This window comes from Balaenoptera physalus (genome assembly GCF_965194825.1).
Source record: "Balaenoptera physalus genome assembly, chromosome: 10".
NCBI classification, from domain to species: domain Eukaryota; kingdom Metazoa; phylum Chordata; class Mammalia; order Artiodactyla; family Balaenopteridae; genus Balaenoptera; species Balaenoptera physalus.
This window is the reverse complement of record NC_138889.1, coordinates 5,396,632-5,413,772: the sequence shown is the minus strand read 5'-3', so window position 1 is coordinate 5,413,772 and position 17,141 is coordinate 5,396,632. Positions and strand designations below refer to the sequence as shown.

Genomic DNA, 17,141 nt, shown 5'->3' with positions numbered 1-17,141 from the left:
GTTCTGGAACTGTTCTTTTTTTCTTTACGTTTCCTTCAACAAATATTTATTAATCATCTACTTTGCACCAGCACTGAAATGGTTGAAAGGATTAACGAAATATGTGTCCAGCAAAGAATTCACAGTCTAAAGGGAGAGATATAAGCGGTTATGTGCAGGGTGACTGGTGCCCTAAGGGGTAAGTACAGATACCATGGGAAACGAAGGAGGGGAGGAGGTGTTTGGGGGGTGCCCTACAGAAAAGCACATTCCAGGCACAGAGAATCCAGGCACAAAGACAGTGAGAACACGAAAGAACGCGGACAGTTAATCAAGCTCTGTAAACTGATACAAGTGGGTTAGGACAAATCTGAAAGGTCGTAGGGACCCACAGTACCATTCATTTGTACACGATTTCCCAGACCTTAAACTGCATTCTATCTCGTCTTGATTCTCACAACCACCTGTACTGCAAGAACACCAGGGCCCCTCAGAGAACCGGATCAGCCTGAGGCCACACAGCCAGGAAGTCCTAAAGCCAGCCTTCAGTAGGACTCAGAGGCCAGCTTCTCTCCCGCTGTGCCCTCCGCTACTTCACACCAACACGGCAGGGATCACCTGTGTGAAGTGAAGCACGTATGCTCTTTGGAAGGAACGCTGTACTTACACGAAAGGCAACCTCCCACGGTCAGCCAGCATCTCAGGGTCGAAGCCACATCTTAGGGATTAAGAATGAGCTACCTGAAGACACTGAATTTTAAGAAGAGAACCCGGGGGCCCCCTTTCAGGACCCACTTTGGCCTGCCCGCTGAGTAGGAACCCAAATGTTCATTCGGCAAGTCCTGAATGAAGCATGTTCTATTCAGCAAGTTCTACTGTTGGCCTTTAATGTAAAACATGTTCTCGCCACAGGGACTGGAGGTGGGAAGAAGGAACACAGTCGCAGTTTTACTTTCACAGTAAAGATCTCCATTTTAGATTTTAAAAGTGGGGAGGGGACAGAACACTTTTAAGGAAATGCAGCATTTTCTAGACAGTGAGGGGCTGAGGTGTGACAGTCAGATACAAAATATTAAAGTTTGTTCTGATGCCCCTGACACAGCACTGTTTGGGATACCTTCAAGGAAGTGATCAGCCTGCATAAATATTCTCAGATGTGGTGATAAAGTACAAACCGATCACAATGCCATTCACCAAATCTAGTCTCAGATACATGGTCTGAATAACTTCACCAGCCTCTGAGCCTCTGAACCAGGTTCTTCTGGAATTGTTCCCTCCAAAACACCCACCCACTACCATGTCTCTACAAGACCCCTGAGGTCTGCACGCAAGGCACCATGCCTGGTGCAAATGCCGGTGGTGTCACCCAAGCAGCTCCGGCAGGGGATGCCATCCTCTGGGACACAAGGGCAGGCCGGGCAGGAAGCACCAGGTCACACTTACCACCAGCATCCTGAAACTAACCTGCGGGCTAGGATGTAAATATCTGCGGGCACCAAGGAGATAGGCAGAGTCAAGTGACTTCAGCAAATAAAAGTGGAGGTTAGAGTTGAGGCTGAACAAATGATGAAATCATTTGTTAAGTAAATTCAAAAGGGGTTTGTTTTAACCAGCAGTAAATGCCAGAGCCAGGATCCCTCAAGTTTCTACCTCTTTCCCGTTTGGAAACCGGCACACAGGCTTTTCACGTGACATGTGCTCTAGGAAACAATGCCATGCAGACGTGCTCTCCTCCACTCAGGTCAAAAACCAGTCTTTTCCTTCCCTGCAGTCTCCGCCTCTCCCCATTACCAATCTTATTTCTGCACCAGCCCTCTACCACCCACCAAAAGCTCAATCTCACCCCCGCCAATTCAGCTCTGCTCTTTATGATCCAGGCTCACCACTCCCAGCTCCGGACGGTCCCCACGTCTCACCAGGACACATCACAGCCACGTCCGCACAGGAAGGCAGCAGAAAGGGCACTCGAATTAAAAGACTGCACTCACAGCTTGGTTCTCTTTAACTTCAACTCAGGCTTGGATTTTCTCACAGTTACAACAGGGATGGCCATGTCTATTTTACAGAACTGCTTTACGAATCAAATGTCTGTGTACCCAGTGAGCCACTCTTTCTCTGCACCACTGCAACCTGCCTGATCACTCAGCTTCCACCCAGCAACCCCTCCAAAGGAGGCCATTCCAATTCTTTGCCCTCCAACTCCACTTCCTCACAGAGACCCCGTCAAAGATCATCACTAAATTTCCACGAGTCAGGGATACATTTTTAATAATCTGGATACTTTCAAAAGACAGGGAAGCCCTGTCGCTACAGAAAAGCTTCACCACCCAACCCCTGCTCCAATACGAAAGAGGCGTACACTGTCAATCATCAGTGCTTTTAATTACATTTTAAAATATCACTCTGAGTTCTGCCTACAGCTCGACGGAGGCTGAGAACCGTGCAGCAGCCAGGAGCAAATGACTGTAACCCCAGACCCACCTCCTCTGTGGCTGGTGCTGCCTCGTGGCTGCTCCCACCCCCACCCCTTCTCCCCACCTCTACTCCGGAGCAGAAGCGAGCAAAGTCCTCCTTAATAGGGCACGTAAGAAACATTTCAGGCTTGAGGCCGTGTGGTCTCTATGACAACTACTCAGTTCTGCCTCCTAACTGAAAGCAGCCACAGGCAGTACGTAAATGAATGGGCACGGGCTGTGTTTCAATAAAGCTTTATTTACAAAACCGGGTAGCCAGCCCAAGGGGCATGGTTTGCTGACTCTTGCTCTGGAACAAAGCAAAACATATCATCTCTGAACTGCAATAAAGCTTGTGCTGCAAAAGCAGCATCTCTGCTGGCGTCCGCCTGCTCTGTCCACTGGCCCTGGGCTCGCGTGTGAACAGGCTCGATAAGGGGGTCTAAGTCTGCAGGTGAAGGTATGGACCACAGTCAAGATCCTGACAGCCCGTCTTGAAGAGGGGCTGCCAAACTAGTCCCATTTCAGGGGGCCCACGTGACCTCACTTCCCACGTTTCTCCCCCACCTCACGGCCTCTTTGTTACCATGCAGAGATCAAGTCAGCCTCCAACTTACTAAGAATCTTGCTCTTCTCTCATCTGGTCAAAAGAATAAATAATCAGTTCGGGGGGAGGAGGCGTGCTAAGCCCAGGTTTCTACTTGATAAGGATGTACAAGTTGTTCTTTAAAAAAATAAGTTACATAAAAATGTCTGGACACAGAGCTCCTAACTAGACCACCAGCCACAGAGAAGCCCAGAGCTAAACAAAGCCCGCACAGCACGAGCCTCGTCTGCCGTCTGCACACCTTCTCACCGTCCGCCCGTCCTCAGAGCCTCGCTCCAGGAGGCAGCTGGGCTTGCATGGCCACGGCGTGCTCACACGACCCCACCAGAGAAGCTTCTCCTGGACCAGACAGAACAGACCTCGGAACCCCAGCGCAGCTGGTGCAGTGCGCTCCCCGCCGAGCGGCGGCCGGGCCGCCACGGTCCCTCCGCGGGCCTTTCTCAGACAGACGTGCCCGGGGGGCGATGCACCACCCCGCTCTCCCTTTCAGCCAGAAGGCCGACCGGGTGTGGCTTTCGCGGCCACCGTCTTCCTCCCTGAGAATCACTGCTGTTCAGGTGCCTGTTTAGGAGACGGGGCTGTGGTCACGACGACCGTGGAGACGGCTTTGGAGGAACCAGAAGCTGTTCCTTGTTGAAGGTGGGACGCGGGGACGGTCTGGATGCGCACCTGTTTGCAGAAAGAGCGTCTGGTCGGCAGACTGCCCACGGCCCGTCAGCTGAGGACGAGCGGCACGGGCAAGAGGGCCGCCCGACACACGCGGCGGGTGCCCGGACCTCACCTGTGTGGCCTGACCCTGCTGCTGGAGCTGCTGCAACTGCTGGGCGGTGAGGAAGCTAACCGGCTTGTTGCCAGCAATGAGCTTCGTGCCCGCTGGCATGGTGGTGAGGATGATGTTGCGGCCCAGCCCGCCGAGGCTGCGGAGGGGAAGCGGGAGTGAGGCACGGCCGGGCCGGGCCAGCGGAACACCCCGGCACTCTGGACTGAAATGGAAACCGGCTGCCGAGACCTTTCTTCCAGCTTCCATGCTTCCCGTGTCAGAGAAGAGAGCGAGGCCAAAGGCTCCCGGTGCTTTGGATGAAATGGCCCCGTATCCGCTCCGCGACCAGCAGGAGTAAGGGACGGGGCCCCAGCAGGTGTGCGCTCCTGACCAGAAACCCGGCCCTGCCAAGGCAGCCGCCCTGAGACCAGCAGACTCATCTCATCATGCCCTCCATCCCCATCTAAGTCAGAGCCATGGGACGCCCAGGCCCCCAGGAGGCCCTCCCCTCTGAGCCATCATCACAGCCCAGGGCTCAGACATCGAGGCGAGGCCTTCCCTAACGCCCATGCGGGGGACTGCCCCCAGCTGTGTCACCACCCACCCCATCCAGCTCCTCCTGTGCCCTCCCTTGCTTTTCCCTAGAGCGCATCACCGGCCACAGAGTACTTTAACTCACTATTCCTCTCCCCACTCACTCCACAGTGTAAGCCTGAAGGCAGCACCAACTTCCATCTGTTTTAATCGCTGCTGTATCCACAGCACCTACAACAACGCAGGGTGCTCGAGACTCACTGCTGAGCGCAACGAAGGAGCCCGGGAAACCAACCGCCTTCCCCTCCACGTCCAGGCGTCCCACCAGCCGCCCACCCAACCCTCTCCAGCACTTACTTGGCTCCAAGGTTGCCTTTGATGATGGGGGCTGTGACCACACCCTTGCCCTTCATGGGCTGGCTAATGACAGACAGCGGAACCGTGATCCGCGTAGGCAGCTTCCCCTAGAGAGACAAAGCAACTGGGTTTACGGAGGAACGGAAGGAGAGAAGGACCGCCACGCAGCGCCACCCCGCGCCACCCAGCGCCACCCAGCTGCCGTGAGCCTCCTCTCTCCTGCCTCAGGAAGCAGCGCAGCCGCGCGCACCTGCTGTCGTCAGGGCAAGACGTGTGCCTGAACCACCAAGGAAAGCGTGTGTCCGCTTAGGCACAATATGAGCCTGGGCTCCCAGAGGGGAGGGTCTTACTCATCCACGTACCCCCAACACTGGGGACACAGCCAGGCGGAGGAACTGAGCAAGGACAGAGGCACTCAGGAGTGAATACAGCAGGTGCATAACTGCCGCGCTCCTCGAGCAGGCGCACTGCTGGGGAGCACACAGCAGGACACATTCCCCGAGTGCTCTGTTTCTCCCAGAGACAAGGGAGGTTAGTCAGGGGACGCTAGTAAGAAACTCAACCACATGAAAAGTCCAACCCACAGCTAATAAGAAGGCCCAAAGGAACACAAGAGGAGCTGGAAAGACCTGGTATCTTTGGGATTTCAGGATGGCTGGGGTTCGGTCACTACACTAGCCTGTTTTTAGGTTGCCTGGTTTTTAACCCTTGGTTGATGATAAAATTTATATACAGTAGGATCCTGTGTACATACAACTTTAAAAAATGATTCAAGAGGGGCAGCTGACAAGATGCAAAGAAAAGGAATCAACATTTCCTACGGGCAAGCTGGTTCTAAAGAAGCCAGGCCTTCAGGAGGAAAGCTGTATACCAGGGCACCACACTGATCTCCACAGCTGAGCTCAACTGTAGCCCCTTAGAAAGCACGGAAAGATGTCAGTGGGCAAGAGAACACGGCCAGATGGGGCCTCCAGGGGAACCTACTAGGGTTGTATTGTCATCTTAAGAATCCCTAGTGTTGAGAACAAGAGCACTTCAGACCAGCCGTCCACCAGCTTGTGTCCCTCCACGAACTAGCCTACCAGCTGCCTAGACAGACGGGCAGCACCACTCAGTACTTCCTGCCCCACCAAATGCTCTCCGGTTACAGTTACCCTGGTTGATGACAACAGGGTAGATACCGCTGGATTCACCTGTTTCAGAAGGACTCAAGAGAAACAAAAATGGATCAAGTAAGCACCGTCTCCTTGCTTCCTTATTTTAACTTCTCTGACATGAGAACCTAAACAAACATTTCCTTTAAGGCGACACTGCACTTCAGGGTTGGCTGGTTGGCTTTACTACCGTGTAGGTCCTCCTTCCTCCCACTAATCCTCTGGATTTTATCCAAATTAGTGAGGTTTTACTATATTGCCTGCTTAGAAAAGTAAACTGTATTTTATACTGTCCAGATGTACCCATACAGAACAGTGCCCCTTATCTAGAGGTTAAAGAATAAACACATGCACCCAGAAACACACCTGTTGATATGGAAATTTGGTTTATGATAAAGGTAGTACCTCAAGTTAGTGGGGATGAGATATACTAGTCATTGATGTTGGAATAATTTGAAAAATATGAGATCTATACCACATGCCATTCACAAAAATATATTTCAAATGCATTTCTCAATTACAGTTTTTTTAAACTCTAAAAATATTTTATGAAAATGAGGGCTGACATCTTTATAACCCTGGAGTAAGAAAGGCACAAGACAGGAAACCTAGGAGCCATAAAAGAAAATGTTGATGGATCTAATCAGATAAAATACCTGTAGAGCAAAAGGCTTCACATGCAAGGTTAAAAATTGACAGACTGGAAGAAAATATTTTCTACACATACAAGAACTAATATGCAGAAGACACAAAGGCTGGTGCCAGCTCACACAATACGAAAAGGCCAAATCCCCCAGAAGAAAACTGGCAAAGATTTATTCACCCCTGGAGAGCCCAGGCCAACCTCTGGATGAATGGCTGCCCATCCTCACTAAAGATCCAGGAAACAGAAAAAGAACTCTCTTTGTACCAGTAAGATAGGGACATAAAGTTTAAAACAACAGGATACCCAGCACGAGGTTAGGGTACGAGGGAAACAGGAAACGAGCTGATGGAGTGTAGGCTGGTGTGGCCTTTTTGCTAATACAACTGGAGTATGAGAACTTTCAATGTGTACCTCCCAGACCCATGCCAGGAACCTCTGCTCCTGAAATACTGATACATGTTCACATACACAAACATGCACTGTAGCAATGGTTTTTAACGAGATACTAAGTATCGTAGGATCTGGAATGAGGCCCAAGACACTTTTTTAAATATTTAAATAAAGCAAATCACAGATTGAGGTCTCTCATAGGGATTTTACAACCACGTAAATATATACGAAAATGCTCAGAAAAAGAACTAGGAGAATAAATGCCAAAACACGACGAGTGATGAGCCTCACGAAAGGAGAATCAGAGGTGATGAGAGGAACTTCATACTTACTCCGTGTACCTCTGCACCGTTTTACTTTTCTTTTTTTCTTATAACATCTTTATTGGAGTAGAGTTGCTTTACAACCTTGTGTTAGTTTCTGCTGTATAACAAAGTGAATCAGCTATATGCATACGTATATCCCCTGCACTGTTTTACTTTTATGAGAACGTATGCCCGTGCTACACTTTTGTAAATTTGTCTCAGAATTAAACAGGCAAGTATTTTAGTAAATAAGCCTGTTTGGGTCAAAGGAGGAGACAGACAGGGCTTCTAGTCTGCACTCCCAACAAGAGAAGTTTCCCAAGCAGAAGGGCTGGTCTCCACCACCAATGTTACTCACAGCCTGAGACGTGGAAACAACCGTGGTGCTGACGGGGACCTGCCGCACGGCAGGGGCTCCCGTCCCGATGCTGATGGGCGTGCTGGCGGCCCCAGAAGCCACGGCCACAGTCTTGGACACGGCAGCATTCACACTGGGTAAGGACACCGCGGACGTATGGACAGTTCCGGACCCACTGGCCACGGAGGGCCCTTGCTTGGCATGGGCTGCGACGGTGATGGTCTGGCCCGCTTTGGGGGGCATCACCCCCAGGCCCTGCACGATGCGGATGGTGGCGGCTGGTTTGGCTTCAGACGAGGCCACAGTGCTTTTCCCCTTCTGGTCAGCCACACTCACGCCAAGCGCCGGCATCAAGCGAAAAGCTGAACTCGAGGCTTCTGTCGGCTTGAGGTCGGGAGTCACTTTGACCACGGTGGTTCCTGGTGGAGTGGAGGAGGGGGCACTGGCTGCACTGGCCTTGGCAGGGCTGTCAGCTGCGTGGACCGGGTTGGAAGTGACGTGTAAGGTAGCGGAGATGCCTTTGCCCGAGGGGCCGCTGCCTGTCCCAAAGAGGTCCTGTGTCAGTTTGACTGTGGTGACCTGGGACTTGGCCAACGTGGCCATCATGTCTGGAGTGATGCGCAGAACAGTCTGGCCTTTGGCGTCCGTGGTGATGGAGGAGGGCGGTAGCCGCAGCACGTCCTTGCCCTGGATACGGAAGTTAGTGGCTGTGAGTGGGATGCTACCGCCCGTCTGGGGCTTCACGCCAAGCTGCCCGGTGATGGCCACCTGGAGGGGAAGGAGAGCGCTGACAAAGGCGTTCGCGAGGCTGAGCCTCCATGTTCCCCCGGAGCGTGACTGGGGGAACCTCCGCTGCGGGGAATGTGGGCCTCATGTATTTTTCTAACTTTCTATTTTGAAAAATGGAGAACATTCATTCGCCAAAGCAGAAAACAGTCTAACAAATCCATGTACCCATCACGCAATTTCACAAGTCAACACTTGGCCAATTTTATCTATCTTTCCCCACTCTTCAGGGAGCTGGGGTGGGGGGAGGGAGGAGCTGGAATATTTTAAAGTAAACCAATAAGTATCATTCTGCTGATCAACACATTTGTCCCTGGGTATCCAGGGCTGCTCAAGTCCCTGACATAAAATGGCACAGGACAGTCAGCCCTCCGTACCTGCGGGTTCAAAACCAAAATTCAGTCAGTGGTTGGTTGAATCCGTGGAGGTGGAACCCAAGGAAAGAGAGGGCCGACTGGACTCTACATGTCTCTAACCTAGAAGAGGACTTCTAAATGTAAAAGTAATCCCCTATCATCCCCTCGTAATCACCTGTAAATATTATAACACACACTCGCATTTCCCCTACAGACTCAGAAACGCCTCACTGTTGTGCCAACCTCCACTCTGAGGCAGCAGCAGGGCCCGGCACTAAAGGGCATGAGCCCCGGGGCCAGGCTTCCTGGGTTCCCACACCAACTCCTACCTACGGCCAATGTCCACGTGCAACAGGTGCGGTCCTTCTAGGCGGGGGGCTCTGTGTCTCACGAGCCGTCCCCCCTCTACTGGACCACTCACGCCATCAGTCGAGTTCACTCACTATCCACCTCCACTGAGCGGTCACTTCTCAGGCCTCGTCTCACTGCCCTTCACACGCCTGGTGCTGCTACCGACTTCGTGAGCACACTTTCCTCTCAGCCTGTCTCAGTCTCCACACCACAGTGTTTCCTTCTGTCTCAGTGAACGACAGTACCGCCCACCCAGTCACTCAAGCCAAGAGCCACAGCGTCATTCCTGACCCCGTCCTCAAACCACCAGGAAATCACACTGCTCTGCCGCCAGGCCCTTGCTCGAAGCCCGGCCCACCGCCCACCTGCACGGCTGCAACTCCCTCCCACCTGGCTTCCCTGCTTCCACCCTTGGCCCCTAGAGTCCATGCCACGCAAAAGCAGTGAAATGGACTTCAGATTTCTGTAAATGTAAACTAGGTCAAGTCATCCTGGCTCACAATCTTTCGATGGCTCCCATCACATTTAAAGTGAAAGCAAAGTCTGACGTGACTTAACCACTGGCAACCTCGCCTTCTAACACCCGCGCACTTGCTCACGAGCCTCCAACAGCCTTCCTGCCATTCCTCAAGCGTTCCCAACTCGAGGCCTTTTCACATGCTGTTCCCACGCCTGGGATGCTTGACCCCGGACAAGCACGGTTCCACACGCTCTCCAGCCTCGCTCACCGCTCTCACAAGCCTCCTCCCCAGAGAGGTCTTCTCTATGACACTAGGAGCCCCAGGAAGGCAGGGGCCTGGTCTGGGTGATGCACAGACTCAGCCCCCAACACTCTGCACAGTGGCCGGCGCACAAAAAGCACCCAATAAACATCTGATGAAAAAAATAACGTTACTTCATCATTAGTGGTTCCATTTCAACAGTAAAATAGGGATAACAAAAGTGCCTGCCCTGTGGTGTTATGGGAATGACATTCAAGTTATTCTATAGGGTTTTAGCTAAGTAAATTCACGAAGAGTCTACTCCAAATCAAGAAACTCAGCTACTGAATGCTGAATTACGTGGAAAGAAACAGGAAAAAAGCCCACAAACCTCTTTGGCATCTACCAAGCTTGCACTGCCCTTGCTGGAAACTCATGCTTGAAATACCTACGAACTAAGGATCAAAGGTCACAAGCCACTAAGATCTCCAACTACCCTTTGATTCTGGACAAAGGAGCCAGACCCGCCCGGCCAGCCGTGCACCCACCTGCTTGATGATGCTCTGTCCTGTGGCATTCTGAATGACGGCAGCCGCGGGGGTGCTCGGAGCAGAGCCCCCCGCAGAACTGGTGGCCGGCTTGCTCGCAGGGTCGGCTGCCGCAGGGAGACTTGTCACCGTGAGCCCCGCCGGCCCCGGTCCCGGCCGCTGCACGGTGGCCGCCGCAGTCTGAGCTTTGACTGGAACGGTGGCCATTACTGTCTAGTTCAGGGCAGGAGGGCAAGAGCTTAATTAGACACTAAGCCGCAGACCAGCACGTGGAGTGGTCTCCACCTGTCACCACCCTGTAAGAGGGCTTCTAATCTAACAACGCCAAGGGCGCACTACCCTCTAAAATGAACAGTGTGGAGTTCTTATCCTTAGGCAGAACATCTTAACTTTCAGAAATACTTTCTCATTTAATATCTCATTTCACCCCTACACACTGAGGGCAAACGTTATACCCCTTTTACAGCAGAGGGACCTGAGGCAGGAGACCTTTGTCTAAAGCACAGCAGTTAGTGGCCTGGCTAAGGCTAGAGGCACGAGGGAAGGAGGCTGAGACCTAGAATCACAGGCCTGGATTTACATCGCACCTCTATCTACCAGGGTCCTGATGTCACAATCCTGCATAAATCGCTAAACTTCCCAACGTTCTAATTCCCGACACGTATTCAATAAAACACAACTTACAACTTGCTTACCAGGCTTTGAACATTAAATGAGCTGTTGTGATAAACATCATCGTCAGCACAGTAACCTGGGTCCTGGGTCCTGACCCAGACTGCCTGGCAGACTCATCACCCCGGCCCTCCTTACCTGGGGCCCGCCTTTGGTCTGCACGGCCGTGGCCGGCACGCGAATCTGCGGTCCTGCTGTCATCTGCGGCAGCGTCGGTGCCGGCCCCGCCGACTGAGTCACCGCAGGAAGGCTGGGCTGGGCCACCACCCGCACCTGGGGGAGTCCAGCCGAGCCGGAGTGGCTCACGACACGGGCGGCAGCCTGAGAACTCGGTGGAGTCTGGCTGGACGCCGGGGAGAGCATGGTTCCCAGCTGCGGCATCGTCGGCGAAGACACGAGAAGAACACTGTTAAGGAACACACGGGGAAACACAGCAGACAACTTAGGACACGGATTCAAAAGAACCCCGGAGGGAGAAAGCTGGAGAGGAAACGGAAGCGCTCACCCCGAAGTGGACTTCACCGGTTCCGAGACAGTCGTGGGGCCACTTTTGTTCACTGACGGCACGGGCGGGGGGGAGATGGGCGTGGCGGGCAGAGCAGGAGTGGTGGGGGTCACAGGCGTGACCGGGGTGGGGGGCATGCTGGAGTCGCTGAGGCTCAGCTGGCTCTGCTCGGAAGGGCCAGCGCCGAGGACCTTCACCGAACCCTCCTTGCTGCTGGACTTCTGCACAAGGACGGGGTGCGCACGGACGCGGGTGTGAGCAAGGCCCGCGGGGACGCCACAGCCCCTCCACCGCCATCCCGCGGGGTCACTTACCACCTTGGATGGGGGCTTGGGTTTTTGCTGAAGGGCTTTCCTGGCTTTAGCTGCAGCTGCTTGGGCCTGGTGGATCCGCTCTGTGGACAAGAGTGGGAAGCTTCAGCAACAGCTTAACCTCAGCACAGTATGGAGGGTGGTCTCACCGAGAGCCAGGGCGCTAACCCGCCTCCACAGCTCTGTCCTGCCCGCATGCCAGTGAGAAGAAGAGTGGAGCTGGGGCAGGAGGGCAGAGGCAGCCCTCAGCTGGCTGGGCACACACACCGAACTCTTCCTCGCTCCGGTCCCGATGCAGGTAGATCCACAACTTCCGTCCGATGTCGTACTTCACACATGGGTCCTTCTCGTAATGCAGCCGATCCAGGGCACCACTCACCACTGTATTCACCTGAGACCCAGGACAAAGAGGAGGAAGGACCACGCAGGCTCAGACTCGGGGAAAATCCCTGGGTGAGAGGCACAGCCAACACACAGATCCTACCTCCCGATGGCTCACCCCATCACTCGGCAGAACAAGAAACTACGAGTCCCGAGAGATGGAGGTGCTGTGCCCCGAACACGGTGAGCTGAGAGAAGGAGAGCCTCACCAATGGCAAGGTCGAGCGGCAGCACCGCTCACCTTTCTCAAGACGGCCTCCTTTCCTCTCCATCAGTTTTTTTTTTGGCTGCGCCGCACGGCTTGCAGGATCTTAGGTCCCCGATCAGGGACTGAACCTGGACCCTCAGCAGTGAAAGCGCCGAGTCCTAACCACTGGACCACCAGGGAATCCCCATCAGTTTTTTTTATTTTACGTTATTCTCTCTTGTGTCTCCTTGTAAGCTCCCTTAAATCCATCCTGCAACAAAACACGAGCAGCCCTTGCCCTCCTACCTGAGTGCTGGTGACGTCTGGAGCCAGGAACTGGGAGTCCTTGAGCAGCTCACAGATCTCCGCCCGCGTGCCCTCCCCGTTGGGCAGCCGGGCCGCCGCGTCGCGAACTGACACCAGAAACAGCAAAGTCCGAGCGTCAGCGGGGCTCCCGGGGGAACTGTCCCCCAACTGCTGACCAGCAGCACATGGACACGGCCCTCTGTGGGGCTCCCGGGGGAGCTGCCCCCCACTGCTGACCAGCAGCACGTGGACACGGCCCTCTGCGGGGCTCCCGGGGGAGCTGCCCCCCACTGCTGACCAGCAGCACGCGGACACGGCCCTCTGCAGGGCTCCCGGGGGAGCTGCCCCCCACTGCTGACCAGCAGCACGCGGACACGGCCCTCTGCGGGGCTCCCGGGGGAGCTGCCCCCCACTGCTGACCAGCAGCAGGTGGACACGGCCCTCTGCGGGCAGCTTCTTCCACACCCTTCACACTTTCAGCCAAGGCTGAAGACCCAGGACCCCTGAGAGTTCAGTGCGTCCAGGAACTCAGGCAGAAAAAAGTTACAACTTTAACTGAAATTCAGCATTTCCTTCCATTGTGAACCAAGGTTGGCATAACCTTTGTTGACATATGTTGCCAACCATATGATGGCAGTGCCGTGATGCTGTAATGGAAATCAGACGTTTTCTTATCACAGCACAGCTGCTGCGGACAACCCAAAATATCATTTCCACTCATCATTAGCTGGGAATTAGAGGAGTTATAAGACCTGCCACTAGATCTTGTCATTTAATATCGTAATAAAAACATACATTTCTGCACCATAAATCTGTTTTAATATTCTGATAACAATTTCAATATGACTGGTTTCTTTTCTAACTCTGTGCATCTTATTTTAGGCATTTAAAAACTTAATTCTGAGAAGGGGTCCAGAGTTTACCAGACTGCCAGCGACCTGTGGCATAAAAAAGGTTAAAAACCTCACCTTTGAAGGAATCCTAGTCTGGAGGAAGCAAATTCCGACACCTAAGCTAACTGTCTAGCAGCCTGTGAACAGTTCCTGAAGGAAGGCAAACATGAGCCCAGACCCCAGGGAGGAAACACAGATTCTGTGCAGATCTCTGGGGCAGAATCCCTCCTTCCGTGTCCCAAACTGCAAAGCCTCCTGAAGCTACGCTGACCCTCCAGCCTTTGCAATGGGGGCGGGGGGGACAGCAGACAGAGGCACGCACCCAGGGACAAGATGGTGACGTAGGCAGGCCGGTCGGAGCGCAGCAGGGAGTGTTCCCGTGCCTTGTTGAGCGACGTCTCCTTGTCGAACACGCCCTTCACAGGCCCCACCACGGACTCGAAGCCATGCATGCGAAAGGTGAATGCCTTGTGGGGCTGGCTGTACCGGTAACGCTCCTGCCAAGAGAAGGGACGAGGCTCCTGAGTCAGTCACGGGGGCTCTCTCTAGTCACCCCGTGCAGGAAGGGGTTGGCCCGGAGAAACTAAAGCAAAAAGCAAACAGGCTATTCCACTAGGAACACTGAGCCAACCACAGTAGGAAAAGGATGGTCCCCAAAAGCCAGTCACTAGCAAACAGATCAAGAGGTAAATGTGTTGTTTTGTATCTAGAAGACAAACCATCAGAACATTTTTCATTCCCTTCCTCACACCATCTCTGCCCCCCAAAAGCAATCCCAACCCACGGAATAGCAAGGTTAAGGGTGTGAGCTGCTTCCAAGAATTTGGACTCAAGGACAGTCACGCTCAGAGCTTCTCACCTCATGGCCTCACAGATACAGAGATTTACACTGGGTTCCAGCTTTTTCTTACCTGCTCCTGAAAAACTCGCTTCTCCTCTCCCGTGCTGGGCCGCACCACATAGTCAGTTCTTCTGGAACACAAAGACCTTTGGGTCCATCACCCCTTCTCCAGCACCCAGAACCACTGGGTCCATCGCCCCCTCTCCAGGACCCAGAACCACTGGGTCCATCGCCCCCTCTCCAGCACCCAGAACCACTGGGTCCATCGCCCCCTCTCCAGCACCCAGAACCACTGGGTCCATCGCCCCCTCTCCAGCACCCAGAACCACTGGGTCCATCGCCCCCTCTCCAGCACCCAGAACCACTGGGTCCATCGCCCCCTCTCCAGCACCCAGAACCACTGGGTCCATCGCCCCCTCTCCAGCACCCAGAACCACTGGGTCCATCGCCCCCTCTCCAGCACCCAGAACCACGCCCTTTGCAACACGAGTGCTCTATCTGTCCATTAGTGAGTGCTCTTATCTTGCAAAGGTCAGAAGTCCACTTTCCAGATCCTGCCAAGTAGCTCCTGTTGGTTATTTCCAAAATTACTTGATTCTTAGAAATCCAGAAAGGTACTGGCTAGGTGGGAAAGAAACTGATGCCGTGTTTTACCTACTGTTTTCAGTACTGTTGCTAAGTAAGCCTAATCTAAAGGCAACAAAGAATTCAGCTTTAGAGGAACAAAGGACTTCAAATTTGTACGATGACAAGGGTGGTTTTTCTGCTTCCTAGGCAAAAGTACCAAGAAATTGAGATCAGGGAATTCCCTTGCGGTTCAGTGGTTAGGACTCCGCATTTTCAACGTTGGGGCCCGGGTTCGATCCCTGGTTGGGGAACTAAGCTCCCACAAGCCACACAGTGCAGCCAAAAAAAAAAAAGAAATTGCGTTCTATTATGTAAGGCAATGGTTCTGCCACTTTCAGGTTGGTCCTGAGTACTGGTGTTCAGGAATCTAACTAAAGAGCTATACAACAGCATCAAAGCAATAAAACACTTAGAATACATTTAACCAAGGAGGTGGAAGATCTCTACACCGAAAACTACAAGACTTTGATTAAAGAAATTGAAGAAAACACCAGTAAAAAGAAAGATACTCTATGTTCAAGGACTGGAAGAATACTGTTAAAATGCCCATATCACCCAAAGTTATCGATAGATTAATGAAGTCCCTATGAAAATTCCAATGACATTTTTCACAGAAATAGAAGAAAACAATCCTAAAATTTGTATGGAACCACAAAAGACCCCAAACAGCCAAAGCAATCCTGAGAAAGAACAAAGCTGGAAACATCACACTTGCTGATTGCAAACTATGTTACGAAGTTACAGTAATCAAAATAGTATGGTACTCTCATAAAAATCGACACATAAACCAGTGGGACAGAATTGAGAGCCAAGAAATAAACCACTGCATATATCGTCAACTAATACTCGGCAAATGGAGCCAAGAATACTCAATGGGGAAAGAACAGCCTCTTCAATAAATGATGCTGGGAAAACTGGACAACCACAAGCAAAAGAATGGAACTGGACCACTACCTTAAACTATTCACAAAAATTAACTTGAAATGGATTAGACTTCAACGTAACACCTGAAACTAAAACTCCTGGAAGAAAATATAGGGAAGAAGCTCCTGCACAATGATCCTGGCAATGATTTTTTGGAGATGACACCAAAAGCACAAGCAACAAAAGCAAAAATAAACAAGTAGGACTACCTCAAAGAAAAGCTTCTGTACAGGGGCCTTCCCTGGTGGCACAGTGGTTAAGAATTCACCTGCCAATGCAGGGGACACGGATTCAAGCCCTGGTCCGGGAAGATCGGGCAGCTAAGCCCGTGCGCCACAACTACTGAGCCTGCGCTCTAGAGCCCGCGAGCCACAACACTGAGCCTGTGTGCCACAACGACTGAAGCCCGCGTGCCTAGAGCCCATGCTCCACAACAAGAGAAGCCACCGCAATGAGAAGCCTGCGCACCGCAACAAAGAGTAGTCCCAGCTCGCTGCAACTAGAGAAAGCCCGTGCATAGCAATGAAGACCCAACACAGCCAAAAATAAAATAAATAAATTTTTTTTTAAAAAAAGCTTCTATACAAAGAAAACCATCAACAAAATGCAAAGGCAACCTACAGAATGGCAGAAAATATTTGCAAATCATACATATGTAAGAGGTTAATATCCAAAATATTTAAGGAACTCCTACAACTCAAAAGCAAAATACCCAAATAATCCAATTAAAAAACGGGCAAAGGACCTGAACAGACATTTTTCTAAACATACATGAATGACTAACAGGTACACGAAAAGGTGCTCAACGTCACTAATCATCAAGGAAATACAAATCAAAACCACAATGAAATATCACTTCACATCCGTTAGAGTACCTATTACCAGAAAGACAAGAGATAACAAGTGTTGGCGAGGATGCAGAGAAAAGGAAACCCTTGTGCACTATGGTGGGAATGCAAACTGATGCAGCCGCTATGGAAAGCAGTATGGACGTTCCTCAGAAAACTGAAAACAGAACTACCACATGATCCAGCAATCTTACTTCTGGGAACATTTCCGAAGGAAATGAAACCACTATCTCAAAGAGGTATCTGTACCCCCATGTTCACTGCATTATTTACAAGAGCCAAGACATGGAAACCACTGTGATAGGTAAGTGTCCATCAATGGATGAATGGATAAAGAAAATGTGTGTGTACACGTACACAC

At 52.0% G+C, this 17,141-nt stretch overlaps 1 protein-coding gene across 3 annotated transcripts in view; it reads right to left on the bottom strand.

Moving 5' to 3' along the window:
* Positions 1-2,671: 2,671 nt before the first annotated feature.
* The window catches only part of NFRKB (nuclear factor related to kappaB binding protein), a 35,311-nt gene continuing 20,841 nt past the window's right edge, over positions 2,672-17,141 (bottom strand). The window contains exons 16-27 of one of the 3 annotated variants that reach the window (XM_082476193.1): positions 14,452-14,512; positions 13,863-14,037; positions 12,648-12,754; positions 12,041-12,164; positions 11,777-11,856; positions 11,463-11,683; positions 11,096-11,363; positions 10,286-10,498; positions 7,544-8,311; positions 4,691-4,797; positions 3,821-3,956; positions 2,672-3,708 (exon numbers count right to left, since the gene is read on the bottom strand). In XM_082476193.1, the coding sequence (XP_082332319.1) occupies positions 3,583-3,708; positions 3,821-3,956; positions 4,691-4,797; positions 7,544-8,311; positions 10,286-10,498; positions 11,096-11,363; positions 11,463-11,683; positions 11,777-11,856; positions 12,041-12,164; positions 12,648-12,754; positions 13,863-14,037; positions 14,452-14,512 (2,386 nt within the window). In that variant the 3' untranslated portion in view covers positions 2,672-3,582. The other 2 variants (XM_082476194.1, XM_082476195.1) reach the window with 2 other exon arrangements.